We start from the raw sequence: 25,762 nt of genomic DNA, 5'->3' as shown, positions 1-25,762 counted from the left end.
TTCCAAACCACATTTTTACTGCAGGGGATGGGAAAAAGTTCGAGAGATATGATTCCTGATTTTTGCTGTTTTTTTTGTCTTTTTTTTATGGAAACTGTAGAGTAATGTGTTGTGTGCTATTGACAGGCGAGCAGCAGGCAGGCAGGCAGGCACAGACAACACAAAGTTTGCACTTGAATTATTTTAATAATTAAAATTTATTATTAAAGTGGTTTTGGATTTTTAAAAATAGACTTAAAAGGTACCTATGGTGTACCTGTAATTGTTTGGACAGGCATAAAGTCAAGTTTTTAAATGCTTGATTTGCATTTTAAGAAAATTAAATATTCTAATTTTGAAAAATAAAAAAAAAAAAAGTTTTTTGTTTTTCATTATGATTAAATGTCAATGGTTTTGAAAAAAAAAACATCTGTTTCACTTCATTTTATTTTGTCTTGTGTCGAAAACAGGTTTTTTACTTTGATGAATTGTAAATTGTATATATTTTGTTCTTGTCACGTAATTTGGATTTACATAACTGAAATAGACAAACTTTATTAGAATTTTGACAAACAAAGACATTGGATTGATTACAGGTATAAATTTATGTTGGAGAATGTTTTTTGGTACGTGTTTTTAATTTTAATCAGGAAGAAATAATGATTTTTTTTTTATGTAAGATATGGTTTCATTAGGAAAGATGGTTTGAAATTTAAGGTCACATTAAATAATGTGGCAAATTAGATAAGAAACATTATGATTACATACATATATTGAGGATTTTTTAGTGACCCTAAAAAAACCTAAAACGTAACGTTTTTAAGAAACTTAAAATGAGTTTTTAACCTTTGAAAAATGATGAAATAGATTTTTTTTACTTTGGACTCGATTTAAGAATATTAAAATCAATTAGAAAAGTATAACTTTAGTTGAAAAAAAAAAATTAAGTATTCAGTTTTGTTTGACAATTTTAATTTAATTATTTTATGTTTTTTAATCTCTTCTCGTTTTTTAATTGAAAGGAAATTTCTTAAAATTTGTACTAATTAACAAAAGGGATATCATAATAAGGAGTCTTAAAATATTTTTATATGATTTGGCTTTTGTTTAAATTCTTTTTAAACCGTTTTTTTTTTTTTTTTTCTTTGAACATAAATGATTTTTATACTCAAATTAAAGATCAAACACCTTTTTTATATCAATTTACATACATTAATATGACAATTTCTCACTTATACAATGTTTTGAAAAAGTAAATACTATTTTAAGGCTTACAAGTTTTTAAAAATAGTTTTGAAAAAAAAATTCATATTTCTTAAATTGAGTTTTCAAAATTATTTTTTTAACCAATATACAGAACATTATATCTACACAAGGGTTGTGAAAAATCATTTTTTTAATTAACTTTTTTTTTTTTTGATTATAAATTAAAAAAAAAATATAATATGTATTGTATTTATTGCAATTGAAAAAAAAAATTGCATTAAAAAAATATTGCAACTGAAAAATATTTGCATTTAAAAAAAAAAATTTCTGCATTGAAAAAAAAAAAAAATCAATGCAAAATGTGTACCTACGTTAATTTATTTTTTTTTTATGCAAATATTTTTCAGTTCCAATAAAATTTCTTTTGCAAATTTTTTTCAGTGGAAAAACTATTCTATATAATAATAAAGAAACCCCCTAATTGTTGCAAATTTTAATTTTGTTGGTAGATGAAATAATGATGAAATAGGTAAATATGTACATATGTTAAATATGAGGTGATTTTTTCTAGAAATAGCTATAAAAGAAATAAGTTTCATTAAACACCGTCTTCAAAAAGAAATATGTAAACCATCTCTAGGACTAAAGGTTCATTTAGGACATTCATGCTTTTTTGGGTTTAATTTTATTTTTCAAGCTTGTTTAAATAAAACCCAACAAAACAAGCATGTTTTGGCTGAACCCCCGGTCCTAGAAAGATGGTTTATACCTTTTTAGAAACAGTTTTTAACAAGAACCTCATCAAACTTTTTTCCATTTAAGCTCTATCTATTTGTTTATTTTTTTCAAACTCTTTTTGTAAATTTTTCAGGCACTAAAATTAGAATTTGAGCAACAAGAATTTCAAAAACTAAATTAAGTTCTTTGGAATAAAATTTGACTATTCTGGTACTCATTTATCAATATTGTCCAACAAAATGGTAATTAGAACTCAGTTTCCATAGAAATACAAACATTATTAGTGAAATGGTAACAGGCTTTTCTTCGTTAATAATCTAAGCTTCTAATTGGTCAGCTTTTGACTACAAAGTACAATTTCAATGAAAATTTTGAAGGAACATTAACAAAAGCTCAATTATAAATGTCTCATAAACAAAAATAATGAGTAGATTTAACAACTTCTTTAGAATCTATACACAAAGAAATTTCACTTGAAATACTTTGGTCAATAGTATGGATATAGGTACCTACTCAAATTTTGGAAAATTCTTCATCATTAGTGCCGATTCTAAAGAAAACCAATACAATTTTAATGATTTTCTTCTTCTTCTTCATAAAAAATAAATGTCTACAATTTGATGCCAAAATTGTCAGTTGCATCGTTAGTCCAAGGATTCACTCCATCCTATTTGCTATGAAGAAAAAGAAAAAAAAAAAAACTTGTATTTTATTTCATTGAGTTCCTTTGCTTGTATTTCATATCTGCATTGCATTAATGTATTTATTCGTTTTTTTTCTTCTGTTTGTTTTTATTTGTTTATCTTTTATCTTCAAAAAATATTTCATCGAATTTTGTTTCAACGGACCAATAACGTTTATTAAAAAAAAAAACTTTGAATGTTTTTTCTTTTTTTTTTTTTGTACATTTTATTGTTTGGCTTTTGGAGTCATCGGTTTATGGGCTAAAGCACACAAATCGCACTCTCGATGCTCGTCATTTCTTCGTTCAAGGTTGATTTTCACCTTTCACTCTTTCATAATGTAGGCGTTGCCAATTTATGGATATTCGATTGCCATAAAGTTAAAAAAAAAGGATATCCAAAAAATTCATACATTTATTTCAATGTTAATGGAAATGGAAGCTACTTGATATCTTTAGCTACGGCTTTTTAAACAAAGCTGTTTAAGAAGCATGAAATTGATCTGCGAGACTCCTTTAACTGTAACTTCACTGACAAAATGTGATAAAAGATACGTGGAAATGACATACGTTTGATGGGAAATGCTATCTTTGCGAAAGGTTGCTTCAATAAAAAAAAAATGTTCAAAGTTAAATAAAATTAAAAATCGGGCATGACACAGTACTGACATTTTTGGTTATCATATTTTGTATGTTCGTATTCTTTATTTTCTTTCTGATATTCAAACAAATTGAAATAAAGCGAGAACTTGGCAATACCTACTTAAATAATATGACAAAAAAAAAAAAAAAAAAAACTAAAAAGAGATTTATTCGAACAGAAAATACGGATGCAACCTGAAAAATAAAAGGATAGCGGCGATATGGGTTTTCGTTGAGTGTTTGCACTTGCACAACATGAATTCGTCATAATATGCAGTTTTTCGTTGTGTGTTTTTTTGTTGTGTTATATTGTATTGAATGAAATTGAATTTTATTTTTTGATTTATTTTCTTTTTTACTCTATTTGGACAAACAAAAATATGGGAACCTTGCCAAATTGAAAGCAAGACAATTATCATCATCATTCTCATAATCATCATGAACTCAACCAAAACCGATATGGACTTTTATAATTAAGTCAATTTTGGTGATGGATTTGTTGCTTCATTGTTGCATAAATATATTCCCTTTTAATTATAATTATTTTTATTTTTCTGTCTGCATTGTACACATATAAATATTGGCAGGTAATATTGCATTAAAGTAATTAATTCAAAATAAAATGTATTTCATATGTTTATATTTAATATTTTTTGTTGTTTTTACTAAGGATTAAGCTTTTAATTGGAGGATAATGCATATTTTGATATAAAAATTTAAAACTTACAACCAATTATAATATCTATATTTATATTATTTAAATAATTAAAAAGTAATAATTTGGTTGTTTTCATTAAAAAAGAATAAACATAGATTCGTAGGCACGTGTTTGCTGATATAAAAATAATAATTATAATTATAACTTTAACAATATGTCAGTCATTTAAAAAACTCTGGGTCGCAAAAAATTGTATCGTAATTGTATTGTATTTTAGCTTTACCATGAAAACTTAAGGTTGAAAACTTCTGCAAATTAAAAGTCACTCCGAAAGAAAGTTGGAAATTTTTTCCCACAAAGTATGAAGTTAAGCCAAAATTATATGGCACTTGGGTCAAAGTCATGCAAATGAGATTGGTGCCAAATGAAATCAATTAGAAGTTAATTTTATAACCTTTCGTATATTAACAACAAATCCTATTACCTATCCACTTTTAAGATTGGTTACATCAAATAACAAAACCATAACAATGAATCATATGAAGAAAAATAGTTAAATCTTTCACAAAATGCATAGCAGAAATAATTCATTAAGTTTTCGAGTCCCTCAGTAGATCACTAAAAGACCAATTTGAAGGTCACTGTGGCGTATGTGTAACATTTTGTTCTGTATAGAAATACTGATTCAATTTTATTGACGATTGAATGTAGGTACTTAGGGAAATTGTAGACTTTGTAAAACCATCGAAATCCATACATTAGCTTTTTCAACTATAATAATGAACCTAATGTAGTTAAGGTAAAATAGTTAAAATTATTGTATAAAAGTTCGACGAATATTAAAAAAAATATACCGATTTCATGCAGGTAGGTACTTATCACAGAGAAAAATAGAACAAAAACAATAAGATTTCTCTATGGTTTTCATCCAAGAAGGAAACCTTATTAAAACAATCATGTTTTAATTTGTTTTAAAATCTGCACTTGTAGGGTTTTGAAAAGAAAAGAAAAAAAAAAAAAAAAAAAAAAAAAAAAAAAAAAACGACCAGGCCGGGGATCGAACTGGGGCCTTCAAATCATGAGTCGCACACCTTACCACCTGAACCTACATCCCATAAAAATATTAATAGCAATTTTCGTTCTAAAGCCAAGATGAAAACTAAAATGAATTTTTCACTCAAATTTTAAGAAGATTTTCTATATATAAAAATAATAAGAAATCTCCTTAAAAAAAACCTTATTAATCGTTAAGGCAATCTGTTAGTTTTTAGGGGGTCATATTTTTCTCTGTGTACACATTTTGCATTGATTTTATTTTTTTAATGCAGAAAATTTTTTATTTGCAATAAATTTGTTTTAATGCAAAATATTTTTATTTCAAATAAAAATTTTATTTTATATGCAAATATTTTTCAGTTGCAATAACTTTTTTTTAATGCAAATTTTTTTCAGTTGCAATAAGTATTTTTTTAATGCATTTTTTATTTTCAACAAATGCAAAAAAATCGATTTTTTAAAACCCTCGTTTGGCTACGAAAATATGTATGCCATTTGTTTCATGTATAAAAGGGAATTTCGTCGGCCTCATAAGGAAAAATCTTAACTCACAAACTCAAAATTTTACAGGAGGACGAAAGAGTAGAGAGACAACAGAATAGTTTGGGAGTAACGTGCTGTGCAAAATTTGAATTTATGGCTATTTAGAGTTTTCGTAATGACTTCAAATTTTCTGGCTTGCTCCGCTGACATATTTTCTTAAAAATGGCGTTCAAAAGTAGTTTTAAAAAAAAAGGTAAAGTTACGAGGTTTCCTTATGTGGCCGACGATTTTTAGAAAAAAGATCTTAAAATTCGTAAAATTAAAAAAAAAAAAATTGTATGCCATTATGTAATTCGAAAATTTTAATCAACTTTAAAAAAAGGATTATAAAAAAAAAATCATCAACCATTTTTTCAAAAAAAATATTTTGAAATTTGTTTAAAAAATTAAAAAATGCGTTTTATTGAAAGTTAGATAAAATTTTAATTTTTAGAAAACGCTAGGAAAATTTCTTTGAAATAGACAAAAATTGAAAAAAACAGGTGTAGGTACCGTTACAGGTGTAGGCATCGGTTCAACTGTTTTTTTTTTATTTTATTTTATAAATTCTCTAAGGAAATATGATTTTTTTGAGTCGAACTAACATAATAATTTTAAGAAGTGCAAGTATAGGTTCATTAATGATGTGAAAAAAGATTTCAATTATTGAATATTTTATTTTTATGCAGAAAACTATTCATTTAAAATTTCAGACTCATTAAGTACCATTTTGTTTAAATCTTTGAAGAGGTGAAAACTTTGGTTCTCGTTTGACCTTTCATCAACAACTCTTATATTGCTTATAAATTATTATGTTCGCCATTTATTATCAATTCAAATAAAAAAAAAAACGATTTTTTTTATATAATAAAAGAAACCGTAAGTTTTGACCAAAATCGGTCCTTGCTATTTAAGGCCTTATCACATTCGACACAAAAACTCTTTTATTCATCTCCAAAATCCCTATTGATCCACTTCTAATCTACAACCGGATAAGCTCAAAAGTCCCAACATCAAATATATCAATAACTCACTAACGCCCACTATTATACCATTACCCTACACGCCACAGCCATATTCTATACTTTCAAGACATGAAAATGATCAAATTACCTTTCGTCCTTAGAAAAAAAAAATACTTATAGGTACCTACTAGAACTTACACATAAGGTAAACATTTATACGATATTCCTATATCCGCACGTATTTCTCGCAGTTTATCACATTGAAAATCTCTCACGTTTTTTTTTTCTTCTGCAGTCTGAAGGACTTGCCATATTTTTATACATTTTCTATAACTCTCGACTTCAAATATGGAAGAAAAAAATGCCTCTTTTTTGTTGTATTTAAAAAAAACCAAGTGCTTAAATCTTGCCTTACATCACACATCCACATCAATTGAAAGAATGAAAAAATACAAAACGCCTTCAAAATTGAAAAAACCCTCCATAATCTTCCACTCAAAGCCCACCTTATAACCTACCCTTTATATTATTATGGCATTCATAACAACTATTGTTGAGATACTAACGGATAAAAATTTATATAAACTATCCCAGGCACTTTCAATACATTCAAAACAAAAATCTTCTTCTTCTTACCGAACCGACCGACGTAAACAACAACCTGTTTGTCAAAAAACAACAACAACAACGATGAAAACACTAACAATAATCATAATAAAGCTCTTCTATATGTGTTTACTTTGCGCACTTTTTATGCCATCTCTCGCCCTTGTGTTCGTCAAGGGGATTTTATCCCGGCAAATGGACCACCAACAAAGTATCTCTCTGGCTCTCACTTCGAGGTCATTTACGTCATCCAAAGATAACAAAAGAGAGCTTTTTTTTTATCTCGTTTTGTGTAGAAGCGAGGGTGTACACTTCGACATCGAACTTCTATTTTCAAGTTCATGTTGCAAGTTCAGCAGAGAGTATTTTGAGAGAGATATAGAACTTGGAGAAAATTTCTCTCTCTCTCTTTCTGTTGGTTTGCAGAAAATCGCAGTCCTAAATTTTATTTCTCCAACCGCTTTTTTGCAAAAAAAAGTTACATAACACCTTTGTCCTAGAGAATTACAGTTGCCCTTCAATGCTGGAATAACGATGCTGAGGGAATAGTTCGTCGTCAGCAGCAGGAAGTAAGGCTAAACGGGCAACAACAACAAAAAAAGTTGGAAAAATGGAGGAAAAAATAACGGTTTCTTATAGAAATACTTTAGGAAAATATTTGTATCTTGGTTGCGGGCGCGTGGTTTGCTGATGTTGTTACTGATGATGATGATGATGGCAATGACTCTTCTCCACACTCTTACCCTCCCCTCCCCTATACAAACCATACAAAAACTCAAGGGTAGCACATAAAGTTTTTTTGCATTTCCTTTTTGCGCGCGGAACCCACCACCACCGCTGCCGGACCTAGAAGGAAATTCGATTCGTCTTCTTCCGCTCACAGAGTGGTATTGAAAGTTTTTCGCGGTCCTTATTTTTCAAGGTGCACATTATTCGTCGTACTGTTACTCTGGGGGCCCTTTTCTCTCTCATTTCTTTTCCTGGGTGAAGGACATTTGGTGATTTTTTTTTTCTTCTTATTTTTTTTTTTTTTCTTTCTGCCAATAAAAATGTTAACTAATGACTTTCCCTGTTTCCTGTTCCCGTTACAAAGCATCAGCCAGAGCTATTGAAGCAAAAACGTTCCTTTCCTCTGATGAAGAGCACAGAATGATGCATTATTGAATGAGGTAGAGGAGAGGCGTGGCATACCAGAATTTTGTGTTTAGAGTTGCCCCCTCATAGTTCCTTAATGCGAATTAGACAGGAATAATTACTTTTTCGACATGAAAAACGTTTAGGAAAGAAAAAAGCAGAACAAAAACAACGAAGAAGAAGAAGAAGAATAGTTTGATGCTTGCGTGCTTGGTTTTCGAAATACGACGGACTTGGGAATCTGTGTTTCATAACTCGACAGGAAGAAAAGGAAAAAAAATTATAATACACAAAAACCTAGCCTTCATGTTAAGTTCACGTTTCTACCTCTAAGCTTGTTAAAGATGAAGGAGAGTCCTTGTCAATGCAAGAGGAGTATGTTTAATTGATTTGCCTTAAAGGAACAGAGGGGATATATTATTCCTGTTGTATATAGGTATGCCAACTTATCATCTCGAAAACGTGTCGCATTAACGTCATATTTCAGAAAATACCTATGCCAGTGGTTCAATATTATATCTCCAGGTTTATGTATGTATGTGTATGTAAAAGTGAGGAAATTGTAATATTTTATGAACCAACCAACCTATTTATGTTAACTTGTGTGTGGCTGCAATGTTTTCTTTTGGGATTACGGTCGATAGGAAATGGAAAAGATTCCTGGTTCTTTTTTCTGAGGTCCTATATTTTTTCTAAGTTGTTATTTTGCACAGTTTACATATACTCAAAAGGCTGATTTGTTTCTTATACCTATATCAATGAGATAGGGGCGAGGGTGTATGAAGATGATGAACAAATATTTATGCCCAAAAAGTTACCTGAGGAATTTACTGGTTTTTTCTTTTTTTTGTTAACTGATTTTTAATGGAATTTTTGCAAAAGGATAATAGTTGGGATGAGTATGTTTTTTTTTCTTCCTGTGAAAACTAAGGTCTTTGAGATAAGGGTTGATTTGATCTTATTTAAAGACACTTGGGGAATATTACAGAGACTTTGCTGAGATACAAAAAAGGGTAAAGTTTGTTTTAGGTATATTTTAAAAGGTTACGAAAAAGAAAGTCAGAATTCAAATAGACTTTTTTTTGTTTATATTTTTTGAGATCAATATCAAGTTGTTGAAACAATGGGTTTAACTTTTAAATTTAATATCTTATATTGGAAAAAAGAAAAAGTTATATCGTGTGTCTGTTCATAATTTTTTCGAATTATTTTTTTACGCTTATTTTTCTTTTTTTTGTTGTCTCAAGTTGAAATAAAGAAAAAATAAAATATAAGAGTTAATATAAACAAAAAGCCTTTAAGAACCAACTTGTTGGTAGGTACTCTTAACTTTATTTGATTTTTAAAATTGGTTTTATTTTATAAGGATATTGATTTTTTTGTGCCAGAATAAACAAAGGTTAAAGGCTTATGCAGATGTACCTAAAGTAAAGACTTCATATACAAAAAAAAATAAAAATTCTACCTACATAAAGTAGTTGGTATTTATTTAATGACAAAATGAAAAGTTCGAATCCTTAAGGGCTTATCATAATCGTGATATTAAAAAATTCACCTTATTTCCAAATAATGTTTTTGACCTTTGCTCAGGTTATGAGATATCAGTGAATATTGTAGTATTTGACTTTTCGAATTCTTTATAAATTAAAGGTCAGGTCGACAGTGAAGAACAAAAAAAAAAAAAAACTAAATATTTTCAGAGAAAAGGGCAACTAATGGATTAAAACAAGCCTCACTGTGGAGTAAGACCAGTTTCTAGAATTTACATTATACCAAAGTTTTTTTTTCGTTCCTTTTTTTCAATGGTCGAGACATGTCAAACAGTCAGATTTTGATATGAATTAGAGTGATTTAATTTTCATTTTTCTTTATTGAAACAAAATGTGTCTTGGAAGCAAAAGTCAAAAATCAGTTTTTCAGGAAATAATCAAAACAATAATCATTTTTTATCAAAAAAAAAAAAAAAAAAAAACTGACTTCCCTGGATCAGACCTGGGTTTTATGAAGTCGGTACAAAATGAGTATTTTAAGTTCCAATTTAAACTTGAACGAAATATTTGAACAGGTAGTTTAATATTTTATTGATTGACGAGTTTTGACCACCAAGAATTTTAGCTCCATAAAGCCAGAACTGTGACCTCAAAATCTTTGAACCAAGCTAATTGAATTCGTTTGTCATTTTTTTTTTTTTTTCATTTTTATCGTCCAAAAATTTGTCGCTTGTCTAACCTACGTTCAGAAAATATAAAAAAAAAAAAAAATTGTTGAAAAATGCAATGTCCCCTAAATCCCAAAATTTAGTTTTTTTCTAAAATTCATTATTCTGTCATTTTTTTTCACTTCGACTTCTTAACGTATACTAAAAGTCATTCTACCTTTTGTTAAGAATAGAAAAATTCTACCTTTTGTTAAGAAAGATACACATTTAAAGCAAAAAAAAAAAATGTTTGTACTTTAAAAATCTAAAACCCCTAAAATCCTCAGAATTTCTTTTTTTTTCCAAAGAATTCAAACTTACAATATCGTTCTTCTACGTCGAGGAATTTACAAAAATAGTCAAATATACAAAAACATAGGTTAAGAAGACATTCAAAAAACAAAATTTGTGCTCTATAATTCAAAGTTCCTTAAATCCCCAAAATTTACAATCAAATTAAGTAATTTTTTTCAAACGACGATTTTTGGTATATGTAAAGAACTCAAGCCTCGCGGTATACAAACGACAGAATTTTTTTGTATCGATTGAATTCTTGAAAACAAAAAAATAATTTTTGGGGAATTTGAAAAAAAAATTATATTTCGTATTAAAGTTGCTATAAAAATTACTTGTTTGAATATTTAAAAGGTCAAACAATTGTTTTTTGGTGTGTAAAAAGAATTTGAGGTTGACAAAAAACTCTAACAAATTTCTATAAAAAAAAAGATTGTCCTCAAAAATTTCGATTTTCTAAAAATAATTTTGATATGTTTTTTTTCTTTAAAATTCGTTAAAATTAGGAACGTTTTATTATAGAATGTCTGGCATATCTTATGAAAACGGTTCTATAGCAGGTACCGTTAATAAAGGTTCAAACATTATTTTTTTATATCAAGAGTATAAGAAAGGACATTTTTCCACAGTAACCACACTCACAGTGAGCCTGAACAAGTTTAAGGTTGACCTAAAATGACGACAAAAACTTAAGATGAGGCTTTGTTCCTGAAGGCCTCAGCAATAATAATCCGTTCTTACCAAAATCGGATTAGCTTCCTTTTTCGAGATACCCCCCGTAAACGATGTTTTTTTCGAAAAAAATTCATAATCAACGCTAGGCTCGAGTACGATAACTTAGGCGCCGAGAATTGAAAACGGTTTTTAGTAGAGGTGTTTAATACAATCATTTTTTGTTATGGGAGGGAGGGTCTATGTCCCCCCCTTTAGGCGGGAGGGGCAATTTTCTAAAAAATCATACAAAAAATTATTAAAAAACAATGGCAACACTTACAGTTATCAATGATACCTTTTTCAAAAGCTCGAATTGTACACTTAATTATAGTTTTTAAATCAAATTATTTTAAGTAGTTGTTTTCGAAATAACCGATTTCAAAGTCAACAATTGTGAAAAAAAAGTTTAAAAAAAAACATTGAAAACTATTTTTGTCAAGACTTTGGATTTCATTACGGGATTAATTGATAATGTAAAGTACCTCAATAAATTCCTTATCAAATACTGAAAACCATATGTTTCTATGCCTTCTATTTTTTGAGAAAATTGAAAAATAGGAAAACTACTTTCTTTATAAGATTTTTATTTTCTTGGCTATTTTGCTTTGCCACTATCAAAAATCAAAAATTAAAAAGTACTGTGCTTAATCTACCTCGGTTCCACGAATGGGTTTTATTTCCATTAAAAATTGGATCTTAAAAATAAAATTTCTTGGTAGCAGTGTGGTACCAGAACGCTCATTTGTGAGCCTGATAAGAAAAGTAGTTTTCCTATTTTTCAATTTTCTCAAAAACTAGAAGGCATAGAAACATATGGTTTTCAGTATTTGATAAGGAATTTATTGAGGTACTTTACATTATCAATTAATCCCGTAATGAAATCCAAAGTCTTGACAAAAATAGTTTTCAATGTTTTTTTTTAAACTTTTTTTTCACAATTGTTGATTTTGAAATCGGTTATTTCGAAAACAACTACTTAAAATAATTTGATTTAAAAACTATAATTAAGTGTACAATTCTAGCTTTTGAAAAAGGTATCATTGATAACTGTAAGTGTTGCCATTGTTTTTTAATAATTTTTTGTATGATTTTTTAGAAAATTGCCCCTCCCGCCTAAAGGGGGGGACATAGACCCTCCCTCCCATAACAAAAAATGATTGTATTAAACACCTCTACTAAAAACCGTTTTCAATTCTCGGCGCCTAAGTTATCGTACTCGAGCCTAGCGTTGATTATGAATTTTTTTCGAAAAAAACATCGTTTACGGGGGGTATCTCGAAAAAGGAAGCTAATCCGATTTTGGTAAGAACGGATTATTATTGCTGAGGCCTTCAGGAACAAAGCCTCATCTTTAGTTTTTGTCGTCATTTTAGGTCAACCTTAAACTTGTTCAGGCTCACTGTGCACTACAAGTATTTTTTTTAAATCGAAATCGTTAGAGCCCTTTTTGATAAAAACAACCTTTTTCACTCGGTAACCCAACTCAAATGCTAAATAACACTTATTTTCAGCCATCTTACTTTAACTTTAAACTTAAACTATACATTAAACTTTTTCTAACTAATTTGTTCTGACTTTAAATCTTCAAAATTACTGTAGCAAACATGGTCACTTAACCCAAGACCCTATCAATAATACTAACAAGGACAATAACACAAAATAAATATTTTTTGGGTTTTTTTTTTTCTATAAAACCCTAAAAAAAAAACGACCTTAGAAATTCAGACCTGCAAGAAGATAACTGCATCTTCAAATACGAGCACATATATAAAATATAAAATGAACATATTGCATGTTTGTATGTATGTTTGTACAATGCAGAAAGCATGCTAAGGACATTTGCTTGATGGCAAAAATTGCACAATATAAACACAACACATACGTTGTGCATCATTTTTATGTGTTTTTAAATCTCCCGCCATCAGAATAGTCCTTCACAATTTTTCTCTAAAAAAAAAAAAACAGGGTGATTCAGATTAGATCTGAAAAAAGGCTTTATAATACCTATTGAAGAATTTTTTCCGAAAAATTGTTTAGGCGAATTTCAACATCCTTAAAAAGGATTTCATCAGAATCCCTGACTATAATATCCTTCAATATTGGTTTGAATTTCATCCTTCTGAAACTCACACTAGATATTTTTTTATGGGTCACCCTGTAAGTATAATCTGTAAATTTGAACATATTTCTTGTGTCATGTCGTTTATCAAACTAGAGGGACGAAATAGACGTTGAAGGACGTTGGTTGCCCAGAGGAAGGCTTAGAAACAAAAAGACGTACGAAATATTCTCGTATACGTAGGTATAAGTGGAGAAATAAACAAGAGAACGAGAGGAAAGTTCGACTGACTGCTGCTGCAGTAGTGACAGAAACTATGCAGAGTAAAAGATAAAACCACTCGTTAAACGTCCTTAACAAGGACAACAAGAAAAACAACGAAGAAGACAACGACGTTGATAATGTCACCCGACCAAACTGAAAAAATAAAAAGAAAAACGGATAAAACTCTATATATCTGGGAGAAAACCAAGAACTGAAAGCTTGTGTAGAATTTCTTGATGTACAAAATAAACGAAAGAACTGAAAAATTTATACGCTCTGAAGGATATTGAAAATTGAACCTCCAGCACAGCACTGCTTGGATACTGGATTCTGGGTGTCCTTTTTAAGTGATGAAGTGCAAGAGAGTTACTGTTAATTTTGAATCTACACAAATACCAACCAACCCAGGACCAGTAGCAGCATCACAAGGATGTGGATTGAATTTTGAACTTTTTTTCTATCTCTAGCAAACTGTTAAATAATAATGGAGGATTTTCTTTCCATCTTTTCTATAAAGGACATTCATCTTATTAGTCCTTATCCTGTCTGTCTGTTTCTTGTTTCTTCATTTAAGCACACCAACTGAGAAAATATATAAAAAATGAATTCATCATCATCATATTTTCTACTAGATTATGAATGGCTTCAGTTTTCAATTTTGAAAAGTTCTGTTTGTTTTGGCGGAGACGACAATTTTATAACAGTAAGACTTTGTGTATGTCGAACTGTCTGTCTGTTTGCTTTTTTTTTGAAATGTCTTCCTTTTATTTTTCTTCTTCGTTGTGGTATATACTATACCTACATTTTTTTGTATCTTCTATTAAATTTTTCATTTCTTTTTGAGAGAGAACGAACTTTTGTGTGTTTTTATTACTTTGACGACCTGTCAGTTAAAATGTATTTATCTTGCAACAGACAGTGTTGACATGTCGTTTGTGATGGTGCTAAAGAGGGTTGGCGAGGTTAAATAAGATGATATTAATATGTCACACGGTTTTTTGAATGCACTGAACCGGAAAAGAAACGAATATTTGAATGAATATTTATTTATTCTTGAATATTACGAGAAGAAAAAAATCTCAAAATAGAACAAAAATATTGAATTTCGCGATTTTTGAACTCATGATGGCGTTGTCGGTCGTAAAATTGTCATAAAAACATTTTAATTGAGAGACAAAAAAATGAGTTGAGTTATAAATTATATTTTTTTTTTTTGGAAAACATCGAGTTCATAAGGAAGGTAACATAGGTAATAAATATTTTTTTTTTTATTGAGAAATTTTTTATTTTTAATTTGTTGAACTTTAAAATAACGATCTAGGAATTTATTTATTTGTATGGTTTCGTAATAAATATTGATAAATAAAATTTTTAATTGTGATAAAGGTACTCTAGAGCAAATTTTTAAAGTAAGACAAATTCAACATGGTATTCAATGGTAAAAATATGAAAAAAAGTATGTTCCGTATTTTAATGAAATTCTTCATATACTAATGAAATATTACATTGGCTTATGAAAAAATACATCAGTTAACGAAAAAAATCGTTGCCTTACAAAAAAAAACGTAGACTTGGGTGCATTTCTGTTTTAATTATTAAAAATTGAATCTTGCTTTATATAGTTCACATTAGGTTTTTGTTTAAAAATCTATGTAAGCTGAGCTGAATATAAAAAATATTTGCGTATTGACAAGGTGTCTCACGATAAGTCGGACTCATCAGTTGACTTAAGTGAGCTCCACCGAGTCGAAACGCCAATTTTTGGTTTGGACTATATTAAATTAATAATTTAACAAGTCCAATAAAAAAATACAATTAATACAACGAAAAGTTTCGTTAGCTAACAAATATTTTTTCGTAATTTAATAAAAATATTCATTAACCCTCTACTACATGAATTATGAACGAAATGAAATAAAAATATTTTTAACAATTTTTTAGCTTTATTAGGGGTTGAAAAAAGGTAATACATAAATTTTTTTATTTTTTTACATATATATAAATTTTTGGAAACATAAACCATATATGGGTTAGTATGCAGCAAGTCAATTTCCAGCAAACAATTAATAACCCATATATGGTTTAGTATGCATTCAAGGTATGTTTTGTAAAATATGTTTTTATTACATTGGACTTTCCTTATTCATGGAATTTATTCAAACTCTTTCTTGTATCATTGTTGCAGAAGAACCCCTTCATTTTCTACATGTACACAATACGTTTTCAGTCCCGAAATTTGATATATTGGTGTTTTTGTTTGGAATTCAGGGATATGGTCGATGTTTTCAGTTAGTAGTGAATTCAACGGCTTTTGCCCTTGGTTGTTGTGAGTGAATTGGAGTTTCGTGATTAGATGGGGCTTCCGTGACTTGTATATAACTCCCTCAGCTTTGTTTTGTTCCATCTCTGCTTTGATCACATGCCAAAGCTGAAGGGCATCATCTTTTTCGTGACATTTTAGGTGTTACAGATTTGCAAAAGTGCTCGGAGATGGCTTGTTTGATGTTAAAAAGGGCCAGAATCTGAAGCTAGATCGTCATCACTTCGAAAGCCATCACCAGTTTTAGCATTAACACACTTATTTTTTCCATAGAAAGTCTTCCAATACATTTTACAAAAAAAAAAAAAATCCCACAAAAATCAGTAATGTAAGTCGCCAACGCATGAAAGCCCATATATGGTGTTTTGGAAAAAACGCAAAAAAAAGACAAAAGTTATTAAAAAAACAAAAAACAAACTTCTTAAACATATAAAAGTATAATAAATTCATACGAAACTTGTTTTTAATTGGATGCAACTTACTTATTTCTTATAAAAAAAGACTTGAAAAGTTCACACTTTTATTCACTGATTTGCACTTTAGACATGCTCTTGAAACCATGAGTTTATTTCAGAATCACGACTCTCTTACTGATAATAAAAACAGGTTAATTATAAAAAAATAGACATAGTTTTATTAAAGTTTTTTCTTTTTGACATTTGGTGCAATATAACAAGAATAAATCGATATGAAATCGATAAACCATATATGGGTTAGTATGCGGTAGAGGGTTAAATTTACGAAAAAATTCGTTAGCTAACGAAAGTTCTTTCATAAATAAATCAAAAAATACATTGACTAACGAAAAATATCACCGTGGTTAATTAAATTTTACGTTAATCGATGAAAAATTTCGTAAAGTGATGTAAAAATTCATTAACTCTCGATCAAAAATTTTTATGAAAAATTTCATTAAAATACTACAGTTTTCGTTGATTGATGAAGTTCTTCGTTAACGTATGAAAGCCATTTCGTTGAGCCAATTAAATTTTTCATCGGCTGAAAATTGCTCAACGAATTTTTTCGTTGTATTTACGTAAGTTCAGTGTGCATTGAAAAAAAAAAAAAATGAATGCATTGAATTATTTTTTTTTTTAATATTTCTGATTTTTAATGCACACATTTTGCATTGAAATTTGTTCTCCAATGCAGAATTTTTTTTTATTCGCAATAACATTATTTTTTTAATGAAAAATATTTTTATTTGCAATAAAAATTTTATTCTCAATGATTTTTTTCTTTTTCATTTACTTTATTTTTTAATGCAAATAGTGGTTGCAATTTTTTGCTATGGAAATTATTTTTTTCTTGCAATAAATATTGCTTTTTTAATTTGTAATGCAAAGCAACTGCATTAAAAAGAAAATTATTTCTTACAACTCCCTCATGGAAAACTTTTTGACATCGAAATCTTTAAAGGCCACTTTTCAATTTGCACTCATGTAGACATTTTATATATATTTTTTTAAATTTAAGTAATCTTCATTCTTATCAAATTCAACTATTAGAGCAATTTCGGTCAATCTATAAGGGCATTATTTTTATTAAAGGAAACTCTTGTACTTTTTTAAGTAGATATTAGAAATCTTTACTATAAAATAACTTATGTTATATGCCCTATAATAAAGTTCAGTAAGTTGTAAAAAGCTTCATTTAACTTTTTCAAAAGCTTCAAGTTTTAACAAGCACACATTCGAAAAAGCTTTACACATAAGCTTTTTTCGAACTAAAAGAGCAATCAAGCTTTGCATGTGCAAAGAGAACAACTATTTCAGCTTTTTTTAATTAATTAATAAACAAATAAAAATAAACAAAATATACAAAGCTACGCTATTGAGATGAATTAAAAAGATTTTTTGTTTGATTATTAAAAAAAAAAAATTGCCTGCACACATTTTGTGATTTTTGTTTTGGATTTTGTTATATTTCAAAATAAATATTAATTTTATATTTATTTTGTGATCAAATAATCTTAATAAAAATGTCTTAAGAATGGGATATTTTGTGGGTATTTTTAAAAGTATGTTATAAATGAAAGAAAAAATATATTTTATAAATCGATTGCTTACCGTTATTATCATCATCGGTATTAGCAATTAGCTTACCTGAAAATAAAGAAAAAAGAAAAATTGTAAATTTAATTACATATATGAAATAATTATTTTTATAAACATAATTTTTATCAATCAGGATTTAATAATTGCATTATTTTATTCAATTAAATTCTATTTTTTTAATTATTTTAGAAAAACAAAAGTTCTAAGAAAACAAATAAATGCTGATAAAAAGGCAGAGTTTTTCCCCCAAAATTTTGTTTTATGTTATACCTACTTTAAAAAACAAAATAAGACCAAAGGACCTGAAAAGTGAGACAGAATTGATGAAATTTATTATCTTCCACTTCATATTGTATGGATCAAAAGCCTCCAAGAGTAAAATTCCTTGAGGCGAATGGTTTCAGAGAAATTTACCTTGAATATAAAAACGTGTAAAATGCTATTTGTAGAACCGCTCTTACATAAACATCAAAATTTTTAGTTAATTAATTTTAACTTCTAGAGGGCGCACCATTAGAAAAAGTTTCAAATTCTATAAACAGCGGACAAGAAAGATGCTTTCAATAATACCTCTTTTTTCAAATGATAATAAGTAGTTTGGAAGTTATAGGGGAACATAAATACCCAGAAACATATAAACCGGACAAATATGCAACCGGTATAGTGAGAAAATTAATTACAAAATTCTGGATCAAATTATAAATTTACTGGACTATATTGGTTATATTGGAAGTACCGTCAGTTTAGGTCTTTACAAAAATCAAATCTAAGAAATTACTCGTAACCCATAGTAACAAAGTTTTTTTTTTCGAAAATCACAAGAACTGTTTGGGCTTAAGCTCGAAATAGAGAGATATGAGACCGACAGATAAGCAGAAAGAATTTTGGGACCCACTTTTTTTCATTCTCTAACATCGCGATGTCATATGTTACAGTTGTCTTAGGTTTGATTTTTTTTCACGAATCTTAAAAGTCTCTCAAAGTATCAAGTAATATCAATTTTTTACTTGTTCATTTCTGTCAAACGCAGTAATAATGTTTTTTTTTTTTTTTTAATTTTAATTATATCAACTGAATTAAAAATAATTCGACTCAAACAAATGCATGACCGGTTGAACTAATTTACCTCTGATTACATGCTCGTAAGTGTGTGATGAACATTCATCTTAATGTCACGAGAATAATTTTCAAGCTTGTTCTAACATCACATCGCCGCCGCCGCTATACAGTTAGTATAGTCGTCACCTTCTCCATCCATATCCTGGGGTATGTTCTTTGGTTTTTATTTTTTTGTGTCTATCGAAAGGAAAATATTCTCTCTTCAAAGGATAATATTTCACTAGAGCGTAAATCCTTGCCGTCAAGCCCATGATGCTGATGCTGATGATGACGAAGATAAATATATACCGCAAGTATAAATTTAACTTCCCTTCTCTCAAACACACACATCATCGTTCTATATAGGGCAAAAGAAGAGTACATATATACATAGCTCCAAAGTATGCTCTACAAATTTGTTGTGGTTGTTGTTTCCTGATATAACATATAAATATGTTGCGTTAAGTCTACAATATGACTTTTCAGAACCTTTAGCTGAGGTAATTGTGACAAGGATTACATATTTATACACATGCTTTGCCCATGTACATATATATTTTACCAAGATCTGCTTTTGGTTCATAATGTTTAAGCTAAATAAATGAACTTAATTTCATATCGTCCTGGCGTGTGAGAGTATATCCTTGAGGTGGAGTAATGCTCCCAATGGCCCATCAAGATGGCCTTCACTAGATTCTCTCTCTCTTTCTTTCTTTGTCCCATTCCATTGTTCCTGGGTAAATTGATGCTGGTTTTGGTGCTTAACACAGTTTTATTCATCGTTTGCCCAAAGGGACTCATTTAACTTGATTTTTTTTTTCTTCTTGTTTCTTCCTGTTTATCAGGAGAAAAAGGCCTTTCCTTCTTTTTTCCGTTGTTGGTTCTTGGCCCATAGAGAAAATGAAGAAGAACCTTTTGTAACGAATATTTACTTCTAGAGCAGTAGCTCTATGCTGTGAGATTCTCAAGCGATTGACTTAATTGAAACGAATATTGCTTTTTTCAGTGTGATGATGGTGTATAGACTGTATAAAGATCGATAAGGCCAAAAGCCAACAACACAAAAACATGCCACAATATACAAAGCTGAGGGGGTGTCAAGTTGAATGGTATAAGCAGAAACTGAGAAACACACACACACACACATTGCTAATTGCATGATAAAAAGGTTCACCCTTTAATGGGCAAAGATGTTTTTATGTATCAAGGACACTCGAAGAAGATGTGCGATAAGTGTTTCGGCTTCAAATTACCATGGAAAAGGATATTTTTTTTTCTAAGATTTTTTTTTTTTAGTTCTCATGGTTGAAGTGATGGACAATAATGTGATAGATTTTATCCACTCAAGATTCATGTGTACATCATTTTTGTTTTTGATTAAACCAGCTCTCAAGATTTTTTACTATTATTAATTGATGAGTAAGGAATAGGAGTATAAGCTTGATATAGAATAAAGTCCGAAAAACAAATATTCCCGAACGAATAGATTTTCCGATTTTTAATAGTTAACAAGATTATTAGTCGTTAAGGATTATATTTTTTCTGCATGGCTTGAAAATGTTACTTTTATAATTTTTTTTCCATAGGATCAGTATAATTGTATACAAATCAAGAACAATTTATACAATATTTTCGGTACTTAAAATTTTTTAAGCTTTTATAATAAATATTTGTTTGGATTTTTTTTGTTATTGTATCTATTGCATTTTTTGTCATATACAATGAAATCAGATTACTCATGTATTTAATTACTTTTTTTTTGCAGCCAAACAAAAATTGTTTAATGGGTTTGAAACACGAGTTTGTGTAGATATAAAACCAGTGACATTTGTTTTGTTTTTTTGTGAGAATAGACTCTTAAAATTTAAGTAAAAAAAAAATCATTAAAAAAACGCTCACACGCTTAATAATTTCAAAGTTCAATGTGAAACTCTATAGTGTTGTTATTAAGATAAAATCTTGTTTTTTTTACAAACTTAAATATTAGTTAAAATTGAAATAATTATACATTACATTGAAATAAAATCGATAAAATTAATTTATACTTTACATGATAGGCAAGGAAATAAAAATACAAACGAAACTAAACGAAATGGTTACGTATACACCACAGTGACCGTTTGTTTGGTTGGTTTTATCTGAAATATATTTTTCTGCTCACTACATTTTGATTTTAACCTTTTTTTGTTTTGAAATTTTTAATAAAACCTAATTGATAAATTTTCAATTTCAAAGTCAGGCATGTAAAGGTGGCCTAAAATGGTCCCCCTAAGGAAAATGTCCCATATCTCGAAAAAAAAGTAACATTCAAACTTAAATGCTATATACTTTTTAAGGTTTAATATATTACTCTCACATATTTATGCGAGTTGAAAATATTCCAAAAAGTATTTAATTTTTTAATTTTCAAGACATCTACAAATTGTACTGATTAAATTTAGCCGGGTAAAATGGCACACTGTCCAAACATACGTGATTTTAAATGAAAAATCGAGTCAAAGAGCTCCTTTTCCATTTTCTTGGAACAAGTGGTGCTTAATCCCTACCCCCGCAAATCTTTCTCCCCCGCCTCCCCCCCCCCCATTGGTGGTGCCATTTTAGGCCACTTTCTCCAAAATCGAATGTGTTCAAAAATGTTCACTAAAATTTTCGGACCAACAATACTATGTATTGACATTTTTACTGATTCTGAGTTAAAACACCTGACTTAGCTAAAATATGATTTTTACACAATAATGAAGTTAATTCCCTATATAATAGACCGGAATTGAATAAACTGTCTCAATAATGAAAACATAAATGCTTATCTTATTATAATCTTTATTTTGATTTTTTTTTTTGAAAATTAAGTTTATATGTTTCACAATAGGCTTAAATTTAAATTGAGTCAACGGGTTTTTGAAAAAAATATGTTCGTTAAAAATTAAAAAAATAGTTTTTTTTTTAATTGACTCTAACTGATTGTGTTTATTTGCTAACTTGTTTAATCCTTTCGGGACACCGGTAAACATGTAGCCAGCTATACAATAAAAAATTCAAGAAAGCCCAAAATCTCTGAATTTCAGCGACGAAATTTTGAAATTATATTACATTTTCTTAAAAAAAGCAGGTCACAATGGGAATGCGTATTATTTATTTTAGTGTGAAAGAGTTTTTAAAATTCATATAATATATTTACCATTGACCAATTATTCGAAGCAATTGATTTAATATACAATGTTTTTTATCTACTCATTGCGAAATTCCTAACTGGTTTTTAAAAATTTAAGATGATAGGTATATAAAAGTCACAGTGCTAGACTTGAATGTTTTTATACCGTTTTTAGACAGTTTTCACTAACCACAAAAATGATAAGAACAGAAACAAGTTTTGAAGAATGCTGCAAAAAGTTAAAAAAAAAGCCTTCGCGAATTTAAATAAGTAAGTAAAAAACTGTGTGAGTTTTCTTGGATTTTTTGATTAAATTAGCACATTTTTTTACATATTTCATATTTATTTTCACATATAAAGTTGATTATTTTGGCGTTATATATTTGGCAACTATGTTTTTATCAAAATAAATAGGAAAGATGTAAAAATGTGCTAATTTAATCAAAAAATCCAAGAAATAGCATACGTTTTGGTCTTTGTTTTAAATTTTTTAAATTTTGTTTTTCATTGAATATGAACAGTTATAAACAAATCCAAGAGCGAACATCTTTTTGACATCAATTTAGCTAAATTTCTAGCTTATATTCAGTTTTGTAAAAAAAAAAATCTATAAACGCTTATTCTGTCCGCCATTTTGGAACCCATATTTTGAAAAAAATAAAAGTTGGAAGATTTTTCGTATTTCTCATACTAATATATTTCAGTGTCCCAAATTTCATAACTTTTCGTCAAGAAATGGCCGTGTAAATGATTTTTGACGCCATAAAGCACCACTGTGCGACGAGGAGAATGATACATAGTCAAATCCCTCTTGACCAACAGATTTTCAAATTTTTAACGAGTTCATAGCATTCACTAATTGTGTCAACTTCATTTTTACTTCAAATTTGGTAAAAATAATAATTTACCAAATAGTCTAAACCATTAAAAAAATTTCGTAAAAATAGGAATTTTGACATATTTCGACATATTTCAAAACGCATGTGCGACCGGAAGTCCTTATACCCAATTTGAACAATTTTTTTTTCTACTTAATATTTAGCTAATATAAAGGTTGTCCAAAGCTATTTTATAAAAAAAAAAGATGTTAGGGTGTTTAAATTTTTTTTGTAAAAATACCATTTTTTCTAATATTTTTTTAAGCTTTAGAGCCGATATGCGCGGATTGAAGATATTAACCGATTTTAATTATTTTTTAACCCCTTCTTAGTCTTCACCATTTACAACTTTTCCGCGCTATTACGATTTCGAAAAATTCGAAAATTCGAAAAAAAAACCCAAAAACGACCCACCTTAGTGTAGAATCTGTATTCAAATTCAATACCAATAACAAAATATGGCAACCCTGACTCCTGCCGGGATTTAAGAGGCAGGAATCCTTATGTTTTGTAAAAAAAAAAAATACACACGCTACAAGGGTTTTGTTTTATTAACTTTGATGAAATTTTCCGAAGTTTTTGAGGTGCTGAACTCGAATCCGAAGTTAAAAAATTTCTATTAGCTTGCGTTTTTTAGATATTCCCGTTATAAAATTTCAATAGTCGAATTGTCGCTACATTTTAAGCATTTCCCTGTATCATCCAAGCCAGAGCTGTTAGGAAAAAACTGAGGACAGATTTAAAGTCAGTGATGCCAAAGAACTAAAATAAAGCGTAAACAATTTATATTAAACACTAAACAAAGATGCAATTTTGCTTTAAAAAATAGATTTCTTCCGCTAGATTGGTAAATCTGACCACTGTTTAACAGGAAGTATAGAAATAACCAAAAACCAATGAGAAAAAAAACATGATAGAGGGATAAAATTCTTCTATTCAGATTTAATATGAAACAAAAAGTATTTTTTGATGAAAGATTTTTTTCCCAACAAATCAGCGGTAATATTCAATGGAAATTAATTTTTTAAAAAATTATCTTTTGTGAAAGGGCTGATTTTTTTTTTTGCTGAACAGATAATTTGGGATCATTTAATTTACAGCTCGATGTGACATCAGACTCGTAGCTTCCCTTGAAAATGTTAGACACTAACTTTTTCGCATCACCACATTTTGAAATATATATTGTTTTATATTTTAAATTATCCATTAAAAAAAAATAATAATCGGTTATTAATTTGTGACTAACCAACAATTTTATGTGGCATGTGAGATAGTCGTTAAATGTTTTTCTTTTTTTATGTATGTTTAATTTTTCTTTTTTTTTTTTTTGGGAGGAGGTTTATCTACTTTTAAAAGCTTCATAACAATTTATAAAAAGTAATAAAAAATATAAAATTACACATCAAAAAAAGTTCATTGTCCTTATCTTGATGTAAAAATTGTTTTAATTCTATGAACTCATTTTCACAATAACTTAACTAAATTTCATGTTTTTCACTCTCATATTAGTCAATTGCATGTTTCAAAGCAACAACCATATTTCCCTACAAACACAAACTCCATATTACGTGACTACTTTTTAAACTCCCTCCCCTTCTCAGAAAAAAAAAATAAAAAAACTCCTTTTCGTGTGAGAAATTTTCACAAGTTTTACTCAAAATATTACTTAAGGATCACCAACCTAGAATTTAAGGATAAAATCCTTTTGCTTTGCGCAAAAAAACACAAAGTGCAGATGCGGAAGAATCCATTCAGAGAGAATTCACCATAATTAATCAAAATTTATTAATAAATTCCGTTTTGCGGAAAGGAGAAGAAATTTCTCAAATTGAGTTTTTCTTTTTGTATCTAGACAAACACCTAAAAGTGTTAAGGACAGGTGGTAAAAAATTGTTTGAAACTTCAAGCCATTTCCTTATTCAATATTTACTCGTTTTTTTCTTTTTTTTTTTCTAAAAACCTTTTGAAGATGGAATGGTACTTCATTTTGAAGATTTCGAGTTCCAGAGATGGAAGGAAATTATATGACCTGAAGCCTTCTTCAACTCAATAAGAATTTTTGAGATTTAATTTTTTCCTTCATCGTTCGCAGCGTCTCTTTTAGAAAATGTGTGTGGGTGTGTGTGTGTGTGAATTGCAAGGAATACTCAAAATCTTTCATAAATCAACTGATTTGCATGAAAGGGTGGCAAACGAACACCGAGAGTGAGAGAAATATTGGGTACCCTCAATAGTCATGATGAAACTGCTTTCTTTTTATTTTTTTGCACATTGATTTGCATTCAAAGGATTAAAAAAAAAAGAAAATAACTTGAGATTGTGTGGAACAACCTGAATGTTGGTTAGGTATATCCTTAAACCACACCGTACACTATACACAATTCCATTGCCACCACACAGAAACCATTGCGTTTAGGGGTTGGTTGAACCATAGCCACTTGAGGCATGAAAAGCTTCTGGGAATTAACGAACCACGAAGTATGCATTTTCTACAGAGAAAAAAAAGAAGGACAAACAAAAAAAGTGGAAAAATAGGAACTGT

The 25,762-nt window shown here is 28.9% G+C and overlaps 1 protein-coding gene across 7 annotated transcripts in view; it reads right to left on the bottom strand.

The window, feature by feature from the left end:
- LOC129908116 (phosphatase and actin regulator 4) overlaps window positions 1-25,762 on the bottom strand; it is a 413,058-nt gene that overhangs the window by 107,333 nt on the left and 279,963 nt on the right. For 6 of the 7 annotated variants that reach the window (XM_055984423.1, XM_055984416.1, XM_055984418.1 and 3 more), the window contains exon 5: window positions 18,106-18,141. The exons of the other annotated variant lie outside the window; for it this stretch is intronic. In XM_055984423.1, coding sequence (XP_055840398.1) covers window positions 18,106-18,141 — 36 coding nt within the window. The remainder of the gene's footprint in view (window positions 1-18,105; window positions 18,142-25,762) is intronic. 7 annotated transcript variants of the gene reach the window in all.

The sequence above is a fragment of the Episyrphus balteatus genome, chromosome 2, assembly GCF_945859705.1.
Source record: "Episyrphus balteatus chromosome 2, idEpiBalt1.1, whole genome shotgun sequence".
Lineage (NCBI taxonomy): Eukaryota > Metazoa > Arthropoda > Insecta > Diptera > Syrphidae > Episyrphus > Episyrphus balteatus.
The sequence above is the reverse complement of the archived record's forward strand: the minus strand, read 5'-3'. Positions and strand labels throughout refer to the sequence as shown.